General features: G+C 32.9%; 2 protein-coding genes and 1 non-coding gene across 12 annotated transcripts; all 3 read left to right on the top strand.

The window, feature by feature from the left end:
• On the top strand, window positions 1-6756 carry LOC114714425 (BTB/POZ domain-containing protein At5g47800). 9 transcript variants are annotated; one of them, XM_028899173.1, is made up of 10 exons: window positions 1-140; window positions 242-302; window positions 368-433; window positions 2450-2486; window positions 2637-2957; window positions 3030-3099; window positions 3175-3244; window positions 3348-3749; window positions 4086-4805; window positions 5985-6756. In XM_028899173.1, exons 5-10 carry the CDS (start codon window positions 2930-2932, stop codon window positions 6480-6482), a joined length of 1788 nt encoding a protein of 595 aa, XP_028755006.1. In that variant the 5' UTR covers window positions 1-140; window positions 242-302; window positions 368-433; window positions 2450-2486; window positions 2637-2929; the 3' UTR covers window positions 6483-6756. The 9 variants fall into 9 exon arrangements, with proteins under 9 accessions (XP_028755006.1, XP_028755007.1, XP_028755005.1 ...); XM_028899174.1 differs by having other exon boundaries at window positions 1-302; window positions 2725-2957; XM_028899172.1 differs by having other exon boundaries at window positions 1-302; window positions 2713-2957.
• Window positions 6757-9477: 2721 nt separating this feature from the next.
• On the top strand, window positions 9478-9549 carry TRNAM-CAU (transfer RNA methionine (anticodon CAU)). Its single transcript has one exon. It is a non-coding gene; the product is annotated as a tRNA-Met (tRNA).
• A 3706-nt stretch (window positions 9550-13255) lies between these two features.
• Window positions 13256-19587, top strand: LOC114714423 (calcineurin B-like protein 3). Of its 2 annotated transcripts, none has more exons than XM_028899164.1 (9): window positions 13256-13613; window positions 14494-14648; window positions 15545-15627; window positions 15851-15910; window positions 16336-16444; window positions 16565-16617; window positions 17844-17924; window positions 18464-18576; window positions 18940-19587. In XM_028899164.1, exons 2-9 carry the CDS (start codon window positions 14525-14527, stop codon window positions 18995-18997), a joined length of 681 nt encoding a protein of 226 aa, XP_028754997.1. In that variant the 5' UTR covers window positions 13256-13613; window positions 14494-14524; the 3' UTR covers window positions 18998-19587. The 2 variants fall into 2 exon arrangements, with proteins under 2 accessions (XP_028754997.1, XP_028754998.1); XM_028899165.1 differs by lacking the exon at window positions 13256-13613 and adding an exon at window positions 13735-13928.
• Window positions 19588-20250: the final 663 nt, after the last annotated feature.

Genomic DNA, 20250 nt, shown 5'->3' with positions numbered 1-20250 from the left:
TCCCTCTCTCTCCTCGTCCTTCCCTTCTCTTCTGTGTCCCCTTGCACTCTTGCGTAGGAGACATTGTCATTTTTTCCTGTAGTTTGTGGTTTGTGTCTCACTTGCTGTTTCCAACACAAACCCATGCACAACATACCTAGGTAGCCACTCTAGGCAGACCCCATTCCTCTCTCTCTCTCTCTAATCTCTCTAATTCTCTGAGGATTTCTTGCATGAATCTGCTAAAGTACTTGTTTTCCAGCTTCTCATGAGCACAAACATCTATCCAAATATATGCTCGATTCGCTTCACTCCGCAAATTGGTGCGTCTGCTTTATCCACTTTCTTCAATTGTTGTGCAGTTATTTAATCCTTCATAGTTATGCAGCTTTTTCAACTGTGAATGCTTCCCTACTTTCCCAAGATTCAAGCAGCATCAGCTCCGTGTTAACAGGTAAGTTATCCTCTCTTCCTCTCTAGCTCTTTTGATCATAGGTTTTCAGTCGTCACCCTTGCGTGTTTGATGAAAAGCCTAATCCAGTCGTTACTAGCTTGTTTAAAGCATCCTGATTGACTTTCCATTCCAAACTAAAGCATAAGCTGCTTTTTACATCCTGTTATTATATAAAAATGGGGGCACTAGTGTCAGAGGATTAAAAAATAAATAAATGCGTGAAAAAGGAACACATACAATGTAGGTTCTGTTTAAAAAATTCCAAAAGTATAGGGACAAAAAGAAAATGATGGCACCTTCTTGCGGGGATGGGTAACAGATGAACTTTATCAATTTCAGAAGAGAATACCCACATAACTGGCTAAATAGTGTTAATAACTGATACACACTGTTGATTCTGTGTAGAGCAAAGCAATATGTATGCTGACTTTAACGGTTCACTTTCTGAGTTTTCATGATGATCATAAAATTGGGATCTATGAGAGTTGCCTCAGAAAAAAAGTTGGCTTGCGATGAGCATCCCTGATACAGTCTTATTATGAAGAAAAATAAAAGGAAAAGAGAAACGAAGAGCTTTTCTTATCTTCCTTCTGATGGAAAAAAATGGATGAATTTCACTTTACCAACATGTGTCTATGAAAGCACAGACCACACTCTAATGTCAGATCTCAACAAATGAATGGAGGCAAAAGCCTATATTTTTGCTGCTTATCATATCCTCAAAGAAGGATTCTGGATTGATTTCTATGCTTCTTTTTATCAATTTGTTTCAAAATCCGAAGCAAATCTTAGATAAAACGTGCCTAACAGCTAAAAGAATGCTTTTTGTGGAATTAATGCTGAGTTCTTTCAGCAATCTGAGGATAAAAACTGGGAAAGGAAAAAAAAGGGAGAAAGAGAGAAAAAGAAGAAAAAGTTGGCTTCCACCTTTCTGGATTGCCCTATAGTTGATGGAGTGCAGCATAATTGAGAAGACAGTACTTCTGCAATATTGGACCCCTTAGGGTCAATAATTAATTTCAATTAGAAATGTAACATTAGTTTATACATTGACGTTCTTGGAGACACAATGAAAGTGACTTCACCGAAAAAAGACTCATAATGTTTTCTTTCATATATAGGAAGCTTTTGGGTGCAAAAACTAGTTATTTTACTTGCTGCATCACTTTCTCTTGGATTCCTCGTATCGTTTTCTAAAGAAAGCCACATATTTTCTCTTACATGGAATTGTAAGCATCTCCTCAGAAGATTGCGGTGTGTATTAGACTATTGGCATGCATATGCTTTGGATTTATACACCCATTTTGATTCAAGAGTGAGCCACTATAAAAGTTGTAGTTATTTTTCTTTGTCTCATATGTTAGTTCATTCTTTACTAGCCATTCCTTTCCCATGAACCATCAGGTAGTATGGATAATACAATATGGACATTATCGTACGACAAAATATGAAGTATTTGGGTAGTGTCACGTCATATTTGATACAAGCATCAAAAACAAAGGTGGTCGGTTTTTTAAGAGTTGGTGTTTCCTATACTGTAATGTAAATCATTTCTATCGGTGATCCTTTGCTCTGGAGCTTCTTCACAGTCTTCTCTGTTTTTTGGGGAGGAGGAAACGGGGATGAGTATTTCTCTACCCAAAATATTAAAAGAGAAAAATTGCAGCATACCCCAAAAAAAAAAAAAAAAACCATAGTGAAGATTAATTAAAAAAAACTGTCGGCACAGCTGTGAATGCAGGGTTAGATTTATGTTAGAAGCCTAATTAATTGTGGGCACCCATCAAAATCAAAATATGTAACCGAAGTAGAATATGCAATAATTAAGAGTGGATCATCTTAACTTTTGCCTTTCTCCATTATTAGTTTCTTTATTTTATATTTTTTATATTTTCCTTGTCTCTTCGAATTTAAGGAACAACAATATTAGATAAGTTGAATTGTGGCGATGTAAGTTCATTTTCTTCAGTTCTAGAATTCTTCTGTTCTTCTTCAGTTTCTTGTTTCACATGTCAGGAATTTGCACAGGAGGCAAAAAGATCTGAAGCCCAATGTAAGGCAGTGAGTTTATGCCGCACTTACTTAATTTTAACTATTAAGCCTTGAATTTTGAAGTAACTTTCAAAGATACGGTTCAGAATAATTTGCTTCATGGTTTCTAGTCAAAGTCTCTAACGCAGTTTGTTGTTCTCCACCATCACAGATTTGATTTTTGTTTTCACCCTTGCTCTTCAATTTGCAGGCTAGGACATTATTTATGTAAATTCAATGGATTACAGGGTTCTGTGCAGAGAAAAAAGAAGATGAAAGGGCCATTTAAGTAAGGCCTTACAGATAGTTCGTTGTTTCTCCATTCTCTTTCCCTCTTCCACTTCGGAAGTCTGCTCTATTCTTCCTGCTCTTCAGATGAACAGTTCTGCTTTCAATTTCTTTACTTTTTCTTGAGAAACTTGTTCGGGGTTTCTACTTCAGACACTTCTTCTGTAGTTTCCTTCCATGCCGGTACTTGATCAACGAACAAGATGTACGAAATTCTGATTTGCTCTCATGCTTTGAAGTAGAGGCCTTTATTTGACCATTGGTTTATATAGATCAGACCAAAGAACGATGAAGTTTATGAGACTTGGTACAAGGCCAGACACCTTCTACACTGAACAAGCCACCAGGTATATATATAATAAACCATCTTCTGAAAAACTGTCAAAAAAGCACATGCTTTTAACAGTGTTTTCACAATGCAGGACTCTGATTTCAGACGTACCTTCAGACCTTGCAGTACAAGTAAATGATATCACTTATTTTCTACACAAGGTACAAATATAGAGTTAGACTATTAGAATGAGGAAGGGAATGTGAAAAAGAAAGCAAGGTTTAGTTTTTAGTTCATCTTTAATTCTTCTTTTGTGAGCTGCAGTTTTCACTTCTTCCAAAATGTGGCCTCCTACAAAGGCTTTGCTGTAATAGTTCTAGTGATTCTGAGGGTGTGTCACTAGAGCTTCATGATATTCCTGGAGGGGAAGATGCTTTTGAGCTATGTGCTAAGTATTGCTATGGAATTTCAATCAATATCAGTGCTTTTAACTTCGTTCCTGCATTTTGTGCTGCTAAGTTCCTGCAAATGAGTGAGTCAGTTGAGAAGGGAAACTTGGGGGGAAAACTCGAGGCTTTCTTCGACTCCTGCATTCTTGAAGGCTGGAAGGACTCCATCGTGACACTTCAGGCCACTTCCAAGTTACCAGAATGGGCTGAGAATCTGGGTGTCGTCAGAAAATGCATAGATTCAATTATTGAGAAAGTTCTCACGCCCCCACCACAGGTAAACACAAAATTTCTCCGCCATTATTACTTCTCGGGACTAAATGAGAAAGTTCTCACGCCCCCACCACAGGTAGACACAAAATTTCTCCGCCATTATTACTTCTCGGGACTAATTGAGAAAGTTCTCTCACCTCCGTGAGAAGGTCTAGCTCAGTTGGTATAACAGATAAGAGATTCATGCTGGGTTCTTTTTTAGAAAAAGCCTTTCACTGATATCATATTGTCAAGGAGAATTATAGATTTTATGTTACATCATGCCTTCAAGAATAATAGAAAAACTTCTCAAACTTATTTTTCTCATAATTTTTTCTTGAAAAATGATGGTCTATTGCAGGTCAGATGGTCCTTCACTTACACAAGGCCTGGTTATGCCAAGAAACAGCACCATTCTGTCCCAAAAGATTGGTGGACTGAGGATGTTTCTGACCTCGACATAGACCTTTTCCGATGTATAATCATGGCTCTAAGGGCCACTTATCTTCTCCTACCACAGCTCATAGGAGAAGCTCTTCATGTCTACGCTTGCCGGTGGCTACCAGGAATCATGAAGCCCAGAACATCAAGCAGTTCAGGTTCTCAAACAGAAGAATCCAAGGCAAAAAACAGGAAAATTCTCGAAACTATTGTGACCATGATTCCTGCAGATAAAGGGGCAGTTTCAGTTGGTTTTTTGCTTAGACTTCTTCAGATTTCGGATCATTTTGGGGTCTCCCATGTCACTAAGACAGAACTGATTAGAAGAGCAAGCCTGCAATTTGATGAAGCAACTGTGAATGACTTGCCTTGTGCTTCAGCATCATCAATGGAGTTGGTTTTAGCAGTGTTGGAAAGTTACTTGAAGCTTTGGAAAAGAATGTCTCCTAATCCTGCAGATAACAGCCACTTCTTAAGATCAATTGTACATGTTGGGAAGCTCATTGATTCATATCTTCAAGTGGTTGCAAGGGATGATAATTTGCCAGTATCAAAATTTGTTGCTCTTGCTGAAGCTCTTCCAGATATCGCAAGGTTACAGCATGATGATCTCTACCAAGCAATAAACATCTATCTTAAGGTAAATTTTTTAGACTAATTTCATTTTAATCGTCTATAAAGAGGACTTGAATATCAAAAGAACCCCTTGAAAAATTAATTCAAGTGGAATTAAAAAACTATAAAGCTTTTGAGAACAAAAGTTGGACAGAATATCTTAATGTTGGAGTTACCTTTGTAGGATTATAATAGAACTTCAGTGGGCACTTTAAATTTAAACTTTCTGGACTTTTAAGAACCCCTTGCTTAGATTCAGGGCTAATGCTCATGAAACTGAAAGCATATCAGCACATTTTGGGGACCTTTGATTCCCTGTTTGGCCCCATTGCGATTTTTGAGTTGCTTTTATTTTTATTTACATACAGAAAAAAAGTACAAACACTTGGATAAGCTTTAATTTCTTTTCTTTGACCAAAAAGGGCAAGTTTTTACCCTCACTTAATTGAATCCATTCCTCTTACCAAAATGGTTTAAACAGGGGCTCGAATACAAAGAATCAAATTATGAATTGTGGAATGTATTTTCTGGTTCGCATAAATTTTATTAAAGTTATTTATTTAGGAATATCTATATAAATTATGAGATACATTCAACAGTTAGAGAGCTCAAACTTTCTATTTCCCTTCCAACAATTACTTCTCAGCACACTGAACAATACCAACAAATGATAGAGGCATAGAGCTACTAATGAAACCAAACAAACTGAATTCTCAGAACACATTGGTGATACTGTAGTAAATTTGGTTTGTTTAGATAACACTATTCTTTATCCCTTTTTTTTTTAATATTTACGTGTCATTCATCAAACAATAATGTTCAAAATTATTTTTATCTCGCGTCATAATTTTTTTGAAGATAAAAATACTAAATTATGTATATAATATTTAGGCTACTCAATTTAATTCTAGATGTTTGAGATATGTCATTTTTCTTTCCATTTCTCTTTTAAGTTAAGAGTGGGTTCGTATGGAGCAACTTTTCAGTAGAAGAAGACTATCATTTGCCCACTTTATTTTGAAAAAGAGATTAACTATTTGCTCTTGGCCGAGGAGTACGCTCTTTGTTCATGTTAACCACATTTTATGAACTGTGAATTGTACGGTTATCTGTAACTTGATATGTGGATTGGCGATGATTAGCTAAACATAGGACCTAGGAACGGAGCTTTTGACAATTTTCAAGGTTGCATTTATGAACACAGGCGCATGCTGAGCTGGGCAAGGCAGACAAGAAGCGGTTATGTCGGATTCTGGACTGTGAAAAGCTGTCAGCAGAAGCTCGGGCACACGCAGTGAAAAATGAGCTTCTTCCATTAAGAACTGTTGTTCAGCTTCTCTACTTTGAGCAAGAGAAAAAATCCTCTCCTAGCCATCAGCACCACCACCACCAACTTCATAATAATCATGCTGCCACTAGCAGTCACAGTAACAGTACTGCTACTTATAAGGTTTTGAAAAGTCCCCATGAGCTTTCTGGATCAGAAGCCAAGCACAGACCCAGAAGTTCCAATATTGTTGCTGAAGGTAATAAAGACAGATTGGCCTTGGAATTTGAAAGGAAGATGATTGTGAGAGGAGGGGAGGTTGAGGAGGTTGGATCTGATATGGGAAGAGGATTCTGCAGGTTGGGTTTGGATCCTAGGAAGATCATGAGAAGGGCAAGAAGTGACTCTGATTATGCCAATAAAAAAGGTAGATAGAGAGTTTAATTAATGGGGTTTACTTATAGTTGATGATGATAAGTAAGGTATTCAAGCAGGCTTTGTTTTTAAGATTATTAATTAGACCAACATGATGTCAAGAAAACAGGTCCAGATTTTTTCAAACTTCAGCATAAATAAATCTTCATCGGGTATCTAATCTAGATGGTTGATTTTTTAAAACGAAACATGTGTAAGGATTTTTTTGTTGTTGGAATTACTGTAAAATTTTTGCAGAGTTTAAATGTGAATGACATGAAACAGTTCTGCTGTCTTTTTTCTTGTTTCCATTCTGACTAGTTGAATTTTGTATCATGATGCTGTTATGAACAAAAAACACATATTTTTGGTAAAGAAATATATATATATATATATATATATCTAAATATATGATATATGTTTTTATGGGTTGCTAATGTGGTATCCAGTAACGATGATTTATCTGTAAGAATTATTATGAAATCCTAAAAAAGTAATGTGATTATAAAAAAGTTTCAATAACAAGTAGCATGAATTGTTGTCATTTTTACACTAAAATTTGTTATTATCTGTTATTCAATTATTATGAAACTTTTTAGTACTTATATTTTTTTGGGACATTAGAAATTCTCCCATTTATCCTCCCTCCATGCCAGCATTTTCCCCGTGTGAGCAGTTAGTTAACCCCATGATGTCATTTCACCAACCCAAAAATTGTTTTTCTTGGGTGATAACATATTAGAAACTATACTTCATTGACATATTAGATAATAAAAGATAAATTTTACCACCCCCAACATATTAGATTAGTCAGTGCTTCGTTTCCATATTGATTTTCGTTAAAATCCCGTTTTAACAATAATAATATAAGGGTTATTTTGTTTCTACAAAAATCATGTTGGCAGCTAATACCAAACATAAAATATATGAGGATGGCTTTGAAGCTTTAAAATCATAAAAACAAATTGAAAAATGATGCAAATTAGAAGGATTAATTGATTAATTTTCTCCTAATATTTTTAGGACATGGGAAAAAGATCAAATGATATGGTAGATAGGGCTCACTTTATCAGATTTTTCTTCTTTTAAAAAAAATTGATGATAAATTTAAAGGAATCATATGTAAGATCTTTTTTTCTAATTAGATTGGAATAGGTATATAAGTTCAAATATTTCAGTTCTCTCTCTGAAATAATAAGGTGGATGAACAGATAATAAAATAAAAATAATTGACTTTGTAGATAAGTAACTTAGATAATAATATATTCAATTAATAATAGAAATTTGGGGTGGGTTAATATTAATTGTTAGGATTGTGATATTTCTTTTATATCTATTTATAAGGATTATATTCATCCACTCACACAAAAATCAATAACAACAACTCAAAACTCATACTAAAAGAGTTTATTTTAAGGAAGAATTAGTGAGTAATGTGGCAATATAATATGTAGAAGAATACCAAAAATTCTTTTAGATCCATACCAATTAAATTAATTTAACATGATGGGTTTATTTGGTTATCAAATTTCTTGAGAGACTAAGAAGACACATCATCCACATTGATCTTACCTCTCCCTTGACTACTTTATAATTGGCTTAATGGCGATTAAAAAAAAAAGCCCTGCTTCTTTGAATAGTTGGAAGAAGCCAAGTTTTTATGAATTCACACCTTAAAAATGCTAACTGCCAACATGTCATAAATATAATTAGCCTGGAGTGAGGCTTGTATTATGTTAATAGCATCAAAATCAAATAAAAAGCCGATATTAAACCACATTATTTGATGTATTGTTTTATCTTTTGATTTGAGAAAAAAATCCAACAAAAAATATAGGGAAAGAATTTGAATAGGTTTGTATTTTTTGAAAATATTTTTTATTAGAAATGAACGTAGATTGGTAAATTTACTAAAGAAACATAATATATATAAATTTAATAAGATATATATATAAATACACACTCTTAAGTAAATAAAAAAGAAGTTGTGAATAAGAAATTTAAATTTTTTAATTAATTATTAAAAAATTATTTTTAATTCTTTAGGGTTAATTTGTGAAAAAAAATCACAAATAAAAGCTTGAAATTATTAAATTTTAAATAAAAAATTTCTACAAAAATGTGTTGTTATATTCTTCGTCAAAACCTATTAAATTATTGTCACCAAATCTAATTTGGGATTTATTAATTTCAAGTTTTTTTTGGGATTCTCCCTAATTTGATTTTTATTTTTTTAGAATTGGTTTACAAAATATTTTTAAAAATAATAATTAGGAACAAAAAGAGAAAACTTAGGACTTAGGTGCTGTTTTCCCATCAAAATTTGACTAATATTGTTTTATTCATACATCACCTCCCGTAATCAACTTTATACTCATATTGTTAAACCAAAATCAAGCAAGTCCATAGGATTCGTTTTCTAATCTACAAGGAAGTAATCTCTCTTTAAACTATTAGTTGTTGGGTTTATTCACTTGAAAGGACCTTCTTATGTGATGTGTTTTCTTTGAAGAGCTCCTAATTTTCATAATAGCTTGCCACTTATTCAATCAAAATAGTTAACTTTGGCTACCTTTATCCATCCCACGGTTAGACTCATTCCGCTTCTATGTGACTCTTCATCCATTTATTCAATCAAACTATGGGCGAACCTTTTTTTTTTTTTTTAATTCCAAACAAGGGCTCACTCTACTTCTTTGTAATTGTTCGTGTCCTTTATTCTGTTTTTAACACTAGTTGAGTCAAATTTGAGCATTATGGAACCTGATTAGAAGCAGTTTTTCAAAGACATTTTCTGCATTCACACATACTTAAACTCAAGATTTCGTGCTTAAATGGCCAAAATTCCTTCTATTAGAATTAACACCCATTGATATCGCTACTTCTATTTTGATGTGCCTTTTAGTTTTCTTAGGGTTGGACATTCTTCGATTAAGGAAACACCTAATCACGAGTAGCATGGCAAGATAACAATGACATAAAAATTTAAATATTTTGTTCCCAAATATATCAACAAATCAGAGTGGCGCAGCGGAAGCGTGGTGGGCCCATAACCCACAGGTCCCAGGATCGAAACCTGGCTCTGATAAAGAGTAGCTTCCAATGCATTATTTTTTCCCCCCCAAAAGATGCCTCTTAATGTCTTTCCTTTGTGTGGTTGGAAGCAGTATGTAGGGACAGTGACTGCCGGAGGGAATATCAGCTGGCCTTCACCGTGGGGTCAACTAAACCAAAGGATGGTTCATTTACAAAATTGCCACACATTCCTATCAACTAGACTGAACCATATGAAATTGTAACTGAGAATGCGGTTTAATGTTTGAAGTATGAACCATGTGAGGCATAAAAGCAAACTTGATGCGTGTACGGAAGCAATTTCTGGAGTATGAACCATATTAAAGGGAATTTTCTTAAGATGGATAGGTTTCAGTGAATGGAAATGGAAAATGGAAAAGAATATTTTAGAAAAATCAATGGATAGCTTTCAGTGAATGGAAAAGAATATTTTAGGAAAATAAATACATATTTTAATAAATAACTAACTAAATTAAATTTCTTAATTTTTGTAAATTAATTATAGAGCATATTTCCCTTTATGAAAGTTCTGTTTGGAAATTATGCACCAAAAATCTCAATTAGAAATCACATCAATTTATGAAACTCTTTTTTTTTATTGGCATATAAAATCGCTTGAATAATGAGAAACAATGTTAGAATTTATTGTTTTTGATCATATAAGTATGAAAACCAAAAATAAAACCTAGGTCAGTTAATCAGAATTTTCTTGTTTAGAGCATTATTATAATTCAAGTATTACATTCTCTTGTTGGCCAAAAAAAAAAAAGTATTACAATCTCTTACTATTAATATAAGATTTACTTAAAGTAGACTAAAAAAGTAATTAAATTAGTTATTTATCAAAAATATATGTTAATTTTTCTAAAATACCCTATTTAATATGATCAGTTTGGATAAGTAAAGGGACAAAATATATTGCGGTCTTATATTTAGATCAAATTTAACTTCTTATTAGTTCTTATATTAATTAGATAAAGTAATACTCCTCCGGTCCTTAATGTAGGACCCAATCATTGAGTTAGTTTTAGTCCTAAATATAAGACCCATTCCTCATATTTATCAATTTTATCTAAATTACCTCTATGGATACTCCTTCAACCATAATTAAGTATAAGAAAGAGGAGGGGTATTAAGAAAAATGGCTATGGTATTTTAGAAAAAATGTGTCACTTTTCTTATAATTAACTAACTTGCTTAACTTCCTTAATCTAATCAAATTAGTTAAATAGTTCTTATATTAAGGATTGGAGGAGTATTATTTTTGGTTCGCTTCGAAGATTTGTTGTCAGATGACCCAGTTCCAATTTTTAAAATTTTTTTTCTTGGATTTTGAATATATTTTCTACTCTCTTTAGTAGTCAATTTTGTTTAGTAAAAGTTTCCATGAAGTGCGAAGGGCTGAAATTTTCAAAGAGAATGACTTTTTACAAGAATGATGTGATCAACATCATTTGATAATCATGCACTTGGTTTCATTCGCACCAAACATAAGAACCATTCATTATTCCCACTCCAGCTAAATTCTCTTCCTTTTCCTAATTCATTTTCATTTTAATTCCTATTTTCTCTCTAACACATGTAATATTATTCCCATTCCTATTTATAGATTTCATATTTTCCACCAATAATCTTATTGATAACGAATCCAATAATTAATTGACACAAAGGTGCTACTTTCGATTTTAATACCTAAAGTAATTTGTGAATATTAAGAAAATTAGTTAAATTAATTATTTAAAATAAATAAATGAATATTTCTTAACATGTGTAACTATCGTAGAAATTAATTATGGGCAAAATTGATAAATGTTAGAGACAAAGTTGATTGAGGTTTTATATTTAGGATCAAATTGAATATTCAAATAACTTTTATATTGAGAACTGATTGTAGTATACATAAAAGATAGGTAACTAATTTAAAAATATTAAAAAAATTTGTTTAATAAGTTATCTGTAATAAGTATGTGTTGATTTTCTCAAAATATTCTTTTTAATCATATATATTAAAACCACTTTTTTATTGGAATCTCTTACAATCAATTCAAATGCTTTAAGAGAAAAATTATAAATTTAGAAGATACTATGAATTAAAATTTTATATTTAAAATCAAATATTATTTCCAATTAGCTCTTATAGTAAGACGGGGACACGGACATGTCAATTTAAATAGAGTTCCATACTCTACATTATACGTTATATCTAAATTTTTGACATTTTGCATTTGTTCGATTAGATAACAAATTCATGGATTGTAAGAGGTTAATTCATTGGTTAAATAAAAAACGTTAACCACTCCCATATAGTCATTCAAGGGCTTTATTATAATCAAGTTTTGGAACAGTTCCATACATTTTTATTTTAAAATATATTTGGACATGGCACTCTATCTAATATGTTACTCCTGCCGCTCTTAATGTAGGGCTTAATTATTAGATTGATTTTAGTCTTAAATATAATATTTATTTCTCATATTTATTAATTTTTTTTTAAATTATCCGTATTGATACTTCCTCAACCATAATCAAGTAAGAGAGGGAATAGAAATATTAAGAAAGATAATTATGCTGTTTTAGAAAAAACATGTCATATTCCTCCAGTCCTAAATGTAACACCCTTATAGACACTATAAAGGTCTTACATTTAGGACTGAAAGAATATTTCTTATAATTAACTAACTTATCTAATTTTTTTAATATAATAAACTTAGTTAAACAAATTGTACATTAAAAATCGGAGAAGTATTATTTTTCACTTGAAGAGGGTAGGTACTTATTTTGAGGTTACTGAAGAAAAAAAGAAAAAGAAAAAACAAGAATCCGTGCTAATCAAGTAATAAGGTTATTGACTCTAAATAACAGCTTAATAAGTAAAATAGCACCAGGCAAAGAAAGAAATAATTATACGATCTATCTGCTTCGATTTTTAATTATTTAAACAATAATTTCCACAAAGTCAACATTGTAATCTGTTAGTACTTGATCTAAATATAAGAGCTAGTAAATTAATTTGAATAAATTAAGAAAGTTTGTTAAGTTAGTTATTTGTAATAATTAGGCATTGTTTTTTGTAAACTATCTTTGCTAATCATGTATATTAGTTATAATTACTATCTGATAAAATCTTTAACATGTGCCATAAAGACTATTTTAAAAAAATACTACCTCCTGTCCTTAATATAAGACCTCGTTTGACTTTTATTTTGGTACTAAATATAAAACCCTAATCCACTTTGTTTCTCATATTTATCTATTTTTTTAATAAAATAATCCTTCTAATAATAGTATTTCTAACCAATAAACTTGATTAGTAAGGATATTTTAAGAAAAACAAAACTTATTTATTACAAATAATTAATTTAAGTTGTTTTCTTAATTTACTCAAATTAGTCAATTAGTTCTAATATTTAGAATTGAATGAAATAGATAAATATAAGAAATAAATTAAATTAAGATTTTATATTTAGAATTAAATTAAAAATTAAATTAGTTTTTATATTAAAAATCGAAAAAAATATTTATTGGTGGTTCCATCAACTATATATATGTATATGTGCGTTTCGAATATAGTTATCTATTGAACTAGAGAATTATAGACAGTAAAACATACACTTCCAAATTTGGGCGATTTTTCTTCTAAGAAATGCAGAAGCTCCACCGCATCAAAAATCTGAAAACTCCCATTGACAAGCCACATGTCAGTGAGATGAATCAGTAATTTCAGTATCATTCTGACTTTTTTTTTTAATCTTCCCAAATTTAGCTTCCTTCTCTTCTCAGACCAAAAATGGCGTCCTTTTATCAGCCTTCTTCTCTTCCGTCTTCCTGTCCAGAGCTTTGATTCACAAATTATGGCGTTTTCTTGTTTTAATTAGAAGCTTCATTTTGCAATCACTCATCTACTGATGTAGACATTGGACGATGCACCTTCTTTCGTTCTAGTATATAATATTATAATAATACCTGATCAAAGAGCTTCGTTCTTTTCGTTTCGTCCTTATTGAGAGAGACAGTGAGACAAATATGTCCGAGAGTCTTGACTCCTTTCTGCTTTCCATTCTCTGCTTTTTTTGAAAGGTGAAACTCACGCCTCCTTTTTGACCTACTCGTACTGCTTTTTTATCTGAATCTTTTGCGAGCTTTTTCTTGTCTTTTTCGATGATAATTAATTAATCTAATGTTTTATTACTGATTTGGATTGTGCGCTTTGTTTAATCGATAACCGATGAAGATGAATCTGTTTATTGGTGCCTGGTTTGGGTTTGATTTGGAAACTGGATTTTCGAAAACTTCTTCGTTTTGGGTTCGACATCTAGGATTAAGGTTGGATTCAGGGCCATGCCTAGTGTTGCAATATTGCTGTCTTTTTTCAGTTGACTATTGCATACCGAGGTAAGATCTTATCATTGATGAGGAAGTGTTCGCCACTATCTGAATAGGCTCTGCTAACTTGAATTGTGATTTTCAATTGTCTGGTTTTGCCGGCAATCACGTTGCCGCCATGTTCTTGCGTATTTTTATGTGATAACCGTTAACCGACTTTATAACCTAGTTCATTGATAGGTAGAATTTATGGGTGTTCTTTTAGATATATTTCTGGCTGAAGATGTAGATTATTTGTTTTTAATGGAAAAAGAGGTTTTGATCACTCATGACTGGTAACGTAATTTTAGATGAGTCATCCTAGCCTCTATGGGTCATCTTGATCAATCGTGTCGAGCTCTCTACTGTTTATGTTTCCCCTTCATGACCTTGTGCGTACGGAAGGATCAGCTCGTGACTCCCAATGAGATATTGATAATGTATTAGCGAGAATTATGGAAAGCTTTTATTTGATCTGAATGCTTGGATGATGTTAATGAAGACGCAAATGTATTTTCAATCAATTAATAAGATCAGGATTTTTTTCCCTTCAAAATTATACATTTAGTTAAACGGTATTTTCCCTCACTTTCAGGAATGGAGTGTTTTGACATCTGGAAACAAAAATGTTGCAGTTCTTAGAAGGATTAAAGCAGCTACTTGTTGCTGCAGTAAATTGTTGCGGTACTGATGTGTCTAAGCAAACTACGGGTTTAGAAGATCCAGAAGCTTTAGCAAGGGAGACAGTCTGTATGTTTCTTTATAGAAGTTTTGAGTTAACATTTTAAGGCGTTTTCCTTCGTTGTTGGCCTATACATGAATTCTATGCATAATCATTTCTTCCTTTAACCAAACTTTACTTCTATATCTATTTTTCCCTTGATCTGTACAACTTGTTGCTTATCATCCGTTTCATGGTGAAGCGAATGAGATAGGGCTTTTTATTTTCCATTTTTTGGGTCTCGATTGGGTTTAAATGTCGGAAGATGAAATTAATCAGAAGAAAAAAGAATAAGGGAAGAAAAGTTGCAAAACCAGAGAACTCCGTGGGACTTTGGTGGGGGGGAAAAAATTAGGGGCGGCAAGTTCTGCATTAGGAGAAAAAAATGGAAATAGAAGTGTTTAGAATACTTAAAAAGTTCAAAATTCCTCCTTGTTAGTTTGGACTAATTGTATGATTCAGGGTAGGCGGTACCTCACACCTCAATAGTACCCTTGTAGTTTGAAAAAAATTCTTCTGTGGTGCTTCATTGTATATCTGAACGGTGCCTCATAAAGCATCCTGTTCTCATCTGGTGTGGTGGTGCTACTTTGAGGCAAGTTTAGGGTATTATGTGAGACATCAGAGCGGTAGCAAATCCTTAATACCTCAGAGGCTCTAAAGAAAAGCTTTCTTTTGCAATTTTATAAGATGGGTTAAAATAATACTTGAAGTTTATCATTTGAAGGCACATGATTAGTTCATCTTTTATATTTTCCACTGATCTATTTGTCTATCTGATGAGATTTGTTATCGTAGTCTTTTGTACTTGGACCTGTGGGCTTCAAGGGAATAAAGAAATTTATGGAATTCTGACATATTCACCTCTTCTCTCAATTTTTTTATATGAATAGAAACAGTGATATTCATCTGGTTTTTGATGCAGTTAGTGTAAGTGAGATTGAGGCACTTTATGAACTGTTCAAGAAGATTAGCAGTGCGGTGATTGATGATGGGCTGATAAATAAAGTAAGTTACGTCATGTAATTTGATGTCCCATTTGTTTTGTGATAATTTTGATGTTTGAACTTTCTGACCGATTCCTTCATTTCTATCCACTTTTATAATCTCAAGTGTCCCTTTTTATAGGTATACATGGTAATACATATTGCGTTGCTAGGTTTTCATTCTGAACCTTGTTTTTTTTTTTTTTTTAATATTTATTTTGTTTGTGTATACATTTCATTTGCAGGAAGAATTTCAGTTGGCTTTATTCAAGACAAACAAGAAAGAGAGCTTATTTGCAGATAGAGTATGTCTAGCTTTAAGATCTTTAAATTTTATTTACAACTGCTTTTGACTTATCCTCACAGAAATAGATGTTGAAAGCTTTGATGCGCTTGTATGATAATTCAACTTTTACAATGAAATAGATTAGATTTTCAACTGTGGAAATAAAATTCATTTCCAACCCTTTTGTACCTTACGGATTATAGCATTTATGTTTCTGGATGTTCTATTAAATTTTGGTATATCCTGTCCTTTCTGCTAGCTTTTTTGGGGCCCCCCTCCCGGGGGGGGGGGGGTTGAGGGAAATTTATCATCTGGGCGGCTTTTTATTGAGTTATAATCATGATTCGTGGATTTAAAGTCCTTTCTTATTGCATATCTTATGCATATTTGAGCCCTTAGAAATTTATGTCATGCTCATGATTTCGTATTGTGAAAATTTTGTAGGTATTTGACTTGTTTGACACAAAGCATAACGGAATACTTGGTTTTGAAGAGTTTGCTCGTGCTTTATCTGTCTTCCATCCCAATGCACCTATTGACGATAAGATTGAGTGTAAGAGAGACTAAGTCCTTCTATATATTAGGGAGGGAGGTAGAGTACATATGGTCTATTGCTTCTATAGCTATCTGTTTATGGCTCATGTTGGGGATTCCCAAATCTCCTTTCTTGCAGTTTCATTCCAGCTGTATGATCTCAAACAGCAAGGCTTTATTGAAAGGCAGGAGGTAATTTCTCTCTTACAGTGTTGAATAAATAATGCAGGGAAAAACATTATGTAGACTAATAACACAATGAGTTGCCTTAATAGCGACAATAGGAATCTCCCAAATAATCCAAAATATTTATTACACCCCTCTCATCTCTCTTCACCCTTCTAAATTTCAATTACTCAGAACTCAGAACCTCCAAGACTGTCACCACTTAAGTGTGTTGCCAAAACTGACGGTTACTTGATTTCCCTTAACTTCCAAAAACCACCCTCATAGTGGTGTATCTGCCCCCATCTACCTAAAGTCTACTTATCTAGTTACATTATCACCTTCTACTGCTTAAGGACTACCCAAAACGGTTACATAATTTTGGATCCATTATATTCACCCCTCCAAAACATACATTGTTGTCAGGGTGTGATTAAGGAAATGGGAATGTCATTAGTACACAGGCCTCAAAACTTTACCTTTTCCCCAAGGTGAGAATTTGAAGTTATGACTTAGGACTGTGCTCTACTTTTCACAAAAAGCCCAGTCCGTAGCTTTTAGAATCTGCACCACTACCTTCCGCTCTCCAATTTTTCCTTTTAAATTTATCATATTTTGTGGCAGTTAATTGCACAATTGAGGTCTTGAGAATTTGAGTGGTGTGATTCAAATTTTCCTACCATGATAGATCAATATGAGCGAACGTAATTTTAATTTCTTCTCTCATTGTTTCTATCCCACCTGCTACAGAGAGATCCCCTGAAAATATACTCTTCAGTCTCCCTCTTGTGTTCAGCATCGCCCAAACCGTCATTAGTCTGATGCTAAAATGATGGAAACCAGAATATGGCGCCAGGAACTGGTCAAAGCGAATAGGGAGAACATTGACTTAACGGTTACATAACCACCCTTGTATACCTAAAATCAATCTGTGACAGCTCTGTAACCAACCTCTACTGCCTAGGGATTATGGGACACAACTACATAGCTGTGGATCCATCAGAGACCTTCTTGGAATATTATTCTGTATATGGGTTAAAATTATATATGGGAACCTAAATCCACAATACATGGGAATCAAAATCAAATAAACTAATTTGAGTTTGATTCCCAAGTTTTATGGGTTTAGATTATCTAGAATCAGTTTGAACTAATTTTGTTTTCTCGGAACTTGTCTCTTTCAATATGTTTTTTTGTACCAAAATTGCTGTGAGATGCATTTATGGACAATGCTTATACCTGTAATGCGATAGGTAAAACAAATGGTAGTTGCCACTCTAGCAGAATCTGGTATGAATCTCTCGGATGACGTGATTGAAAGTATCATTGACAAGGTGCATTCTTTTACCTGATGGGCTCAACTTGCTTATCAAACATTGTCTTCATTTGTTATTTGTATATTCGGAAACTTTCAATGACGCCTGTTCTTTCTTTATGTTGGGTTTCATATTATTTCCAGCTGAAAATTTTGATTTATTTTTAATGGAAGAAGAAATTATGTTAAGAGGAGAAGTAACAATTGTTGGGGGATGAGAAATCCTCAAACCAGAATAAAGTCATAAAAGGAAAGTAACGGTTGTAGAAAAGATGTTCATTAGTTATGTTTGCTAACTTAAGCTGAAAAAGGAAACTTTCTCCATGTGACTTTATCCTCATAATTTAACTGAGGTTTCTACTTTCTAATAAGAATTCTCTACTAAATAAAATGAACCTTGTTCAGCTTCCTTTTTTTTTTTTTTTCCTTTTTTGTTTTTGTGAATTTCATTAGTTATGTTTGTTAACTTAATGAGTGTTTTTTAAGTGACCATGCTTTAGAAAATCATTCGAGTCATTGTAATATTTTCTTATCACTAACAGTTTATAAGCTATTTAGACATTTGAGGAAGCTGATACAAAACATGATGGGAAAATTGACAAGGAAGAATGGCGAAATCTTGTCTTGCGGCATCCATCCCTTTTAAAGAATATGACTCTTCAGTATCTCAAGTGAGTTTCTTTTCGTTACAGTAATTTGAATTTTGAAGTTATTCCTCCAGTGGTGGAAATGTTGTGAAGTTGATTAGGATAATCTCATAAGGCATGATTGTAATGAGAGAATAGAGATAGAAACATAAGTTTTTCCCCTTATGGACACTCTTCACACAATCAACCAACGCCAAGAACAAAGATCGGATTGCCCCTCACTAAACTAAGCCCTTTGGTCACTAATCTGCAACACTCTTGTTAAATTTTTATTGGTTCTTTGCACATCCAGTTACTACATTATATATGCCTAAATTTGTATTTTGTCATCAAGTCCTAACTTCTAATGCATGACTTTTTTTTCCCCTTAAAAAAAAAACTTGGCAGAGACATCACCACCACATTTCCCAGTTTTGTTTTCCACTCGCAGGTTGATGATACTTAAACGAAATAAGTACATCATCCTTGTAAGTTTCAGCAGCCTTAGCTGGGAATGATGTTTCACAAATGAAGGAACGAGGTTGTGAGGTACTGGGCGATACGGTGGATGGATATGGCGTTTGTTTATATTTTCATTAAGTCGAACTTCATCTTCTCTTTTTGGATAGATGAGGTTTCTCCGTTGTACAAATGGGCTGGTTTATTTATTTATTTGCTTCATTGGAAATAAAAAAAGGGGAGCAAAATAGGATATTCAGGTGTCTCACCATTACGCCGTTAGATTTGGGGGGATTTGGATATGCCCAGATCTGGAAATGGCCGCTACTGCAAATAAGGGAGAGAAAAAAAGAGGAAGATGAAGATGATGATAAAGACCGTCCTTATTTCCCCTGAAAATAACATGTCTATCAATTTTTCCTTGTCTTTTAGATGTCGTTTTTTAAGTTTTTGGGTATGAAAATATCGTTTGTGTATGTTTTGTTGTAATTATATGTTGGAATTGTTGAACAGAGAAGGCTGAATTATTTTGTAATTAGCACAAACTTTTCTAGAGCTGTAAAAAGGTGTTCCTTGTTTGAGAAGCATGTTTTATAATTTTCTTTTTGCCAACATGCTGAACGTCAGTGCAATTGTTGAAATGCTGGAGATTCTTGCGATTAACATGAGAATATTCCTCATTAATCTCATCAAACTAATCAACGATGTCCTTCCTCTTCTATTGGGTTTTTTTTTTTAAATCCAATTTTTTCCGTCCTTTTCTTTCCCTGCAAACTTGAATCTTTTGCCTGTCTCTTGGGATGTGTGTTTTGGGGATGATCTAAATTTAAATTTAAGTTTTGGCGAAAAAGACTAAAAAATTTTCTTTATTTGAGGCCTTGAATATATCTATTTTCACGGGTTTGGATTTAATGAAGAATGCTAGTTTTTCACAACAAAACGAATTAAGACTTGAATTCTTAGTAAAAGAGGTGTTTACATTTAGTGTCTAACAGTACCTTAAATAAAATTGCTTTTAGTAAGAGAATATCCATACTTCACAAAAAAAGTATTTTTTTTTCTTCTGATTATTTAATTTTATATAAAATGATTAATGTTTTGATATATTTTAAAATGCTTTAGTTTTGAACTTTCACAATTTTTCAAAGAAGTTTTTAAAAAATATATGCAATTTTACTTTATTTTATTTTAATAATTCAAAGATTCAACATGTAGAATGCGAGTTTTGTTAACCGAGTTTTCTTTGAAATAAATTGATAA

The sequence above is a fragment of the Neltuma alba genome, unplaced genomic scaffold, assembly GCF_004799145.2.
Source record: "Neltuma alba isolate B1F8T4 unplaced genomic scaffold, ASM479914v2 tig00011501_pilon, whole genome shotgun sequence".
Taxonomy (NCBI): Eukaryota; Viridiplantae; Streptophyta; class Magnoliopsida; order Fabales; family Fabaceae; genus Neltuma; species Neltuma alba.
Note: the sequence above shows the minus strand (reverse complement) of the source record. Positions and strands in the feature narration are given on the sequence as shown.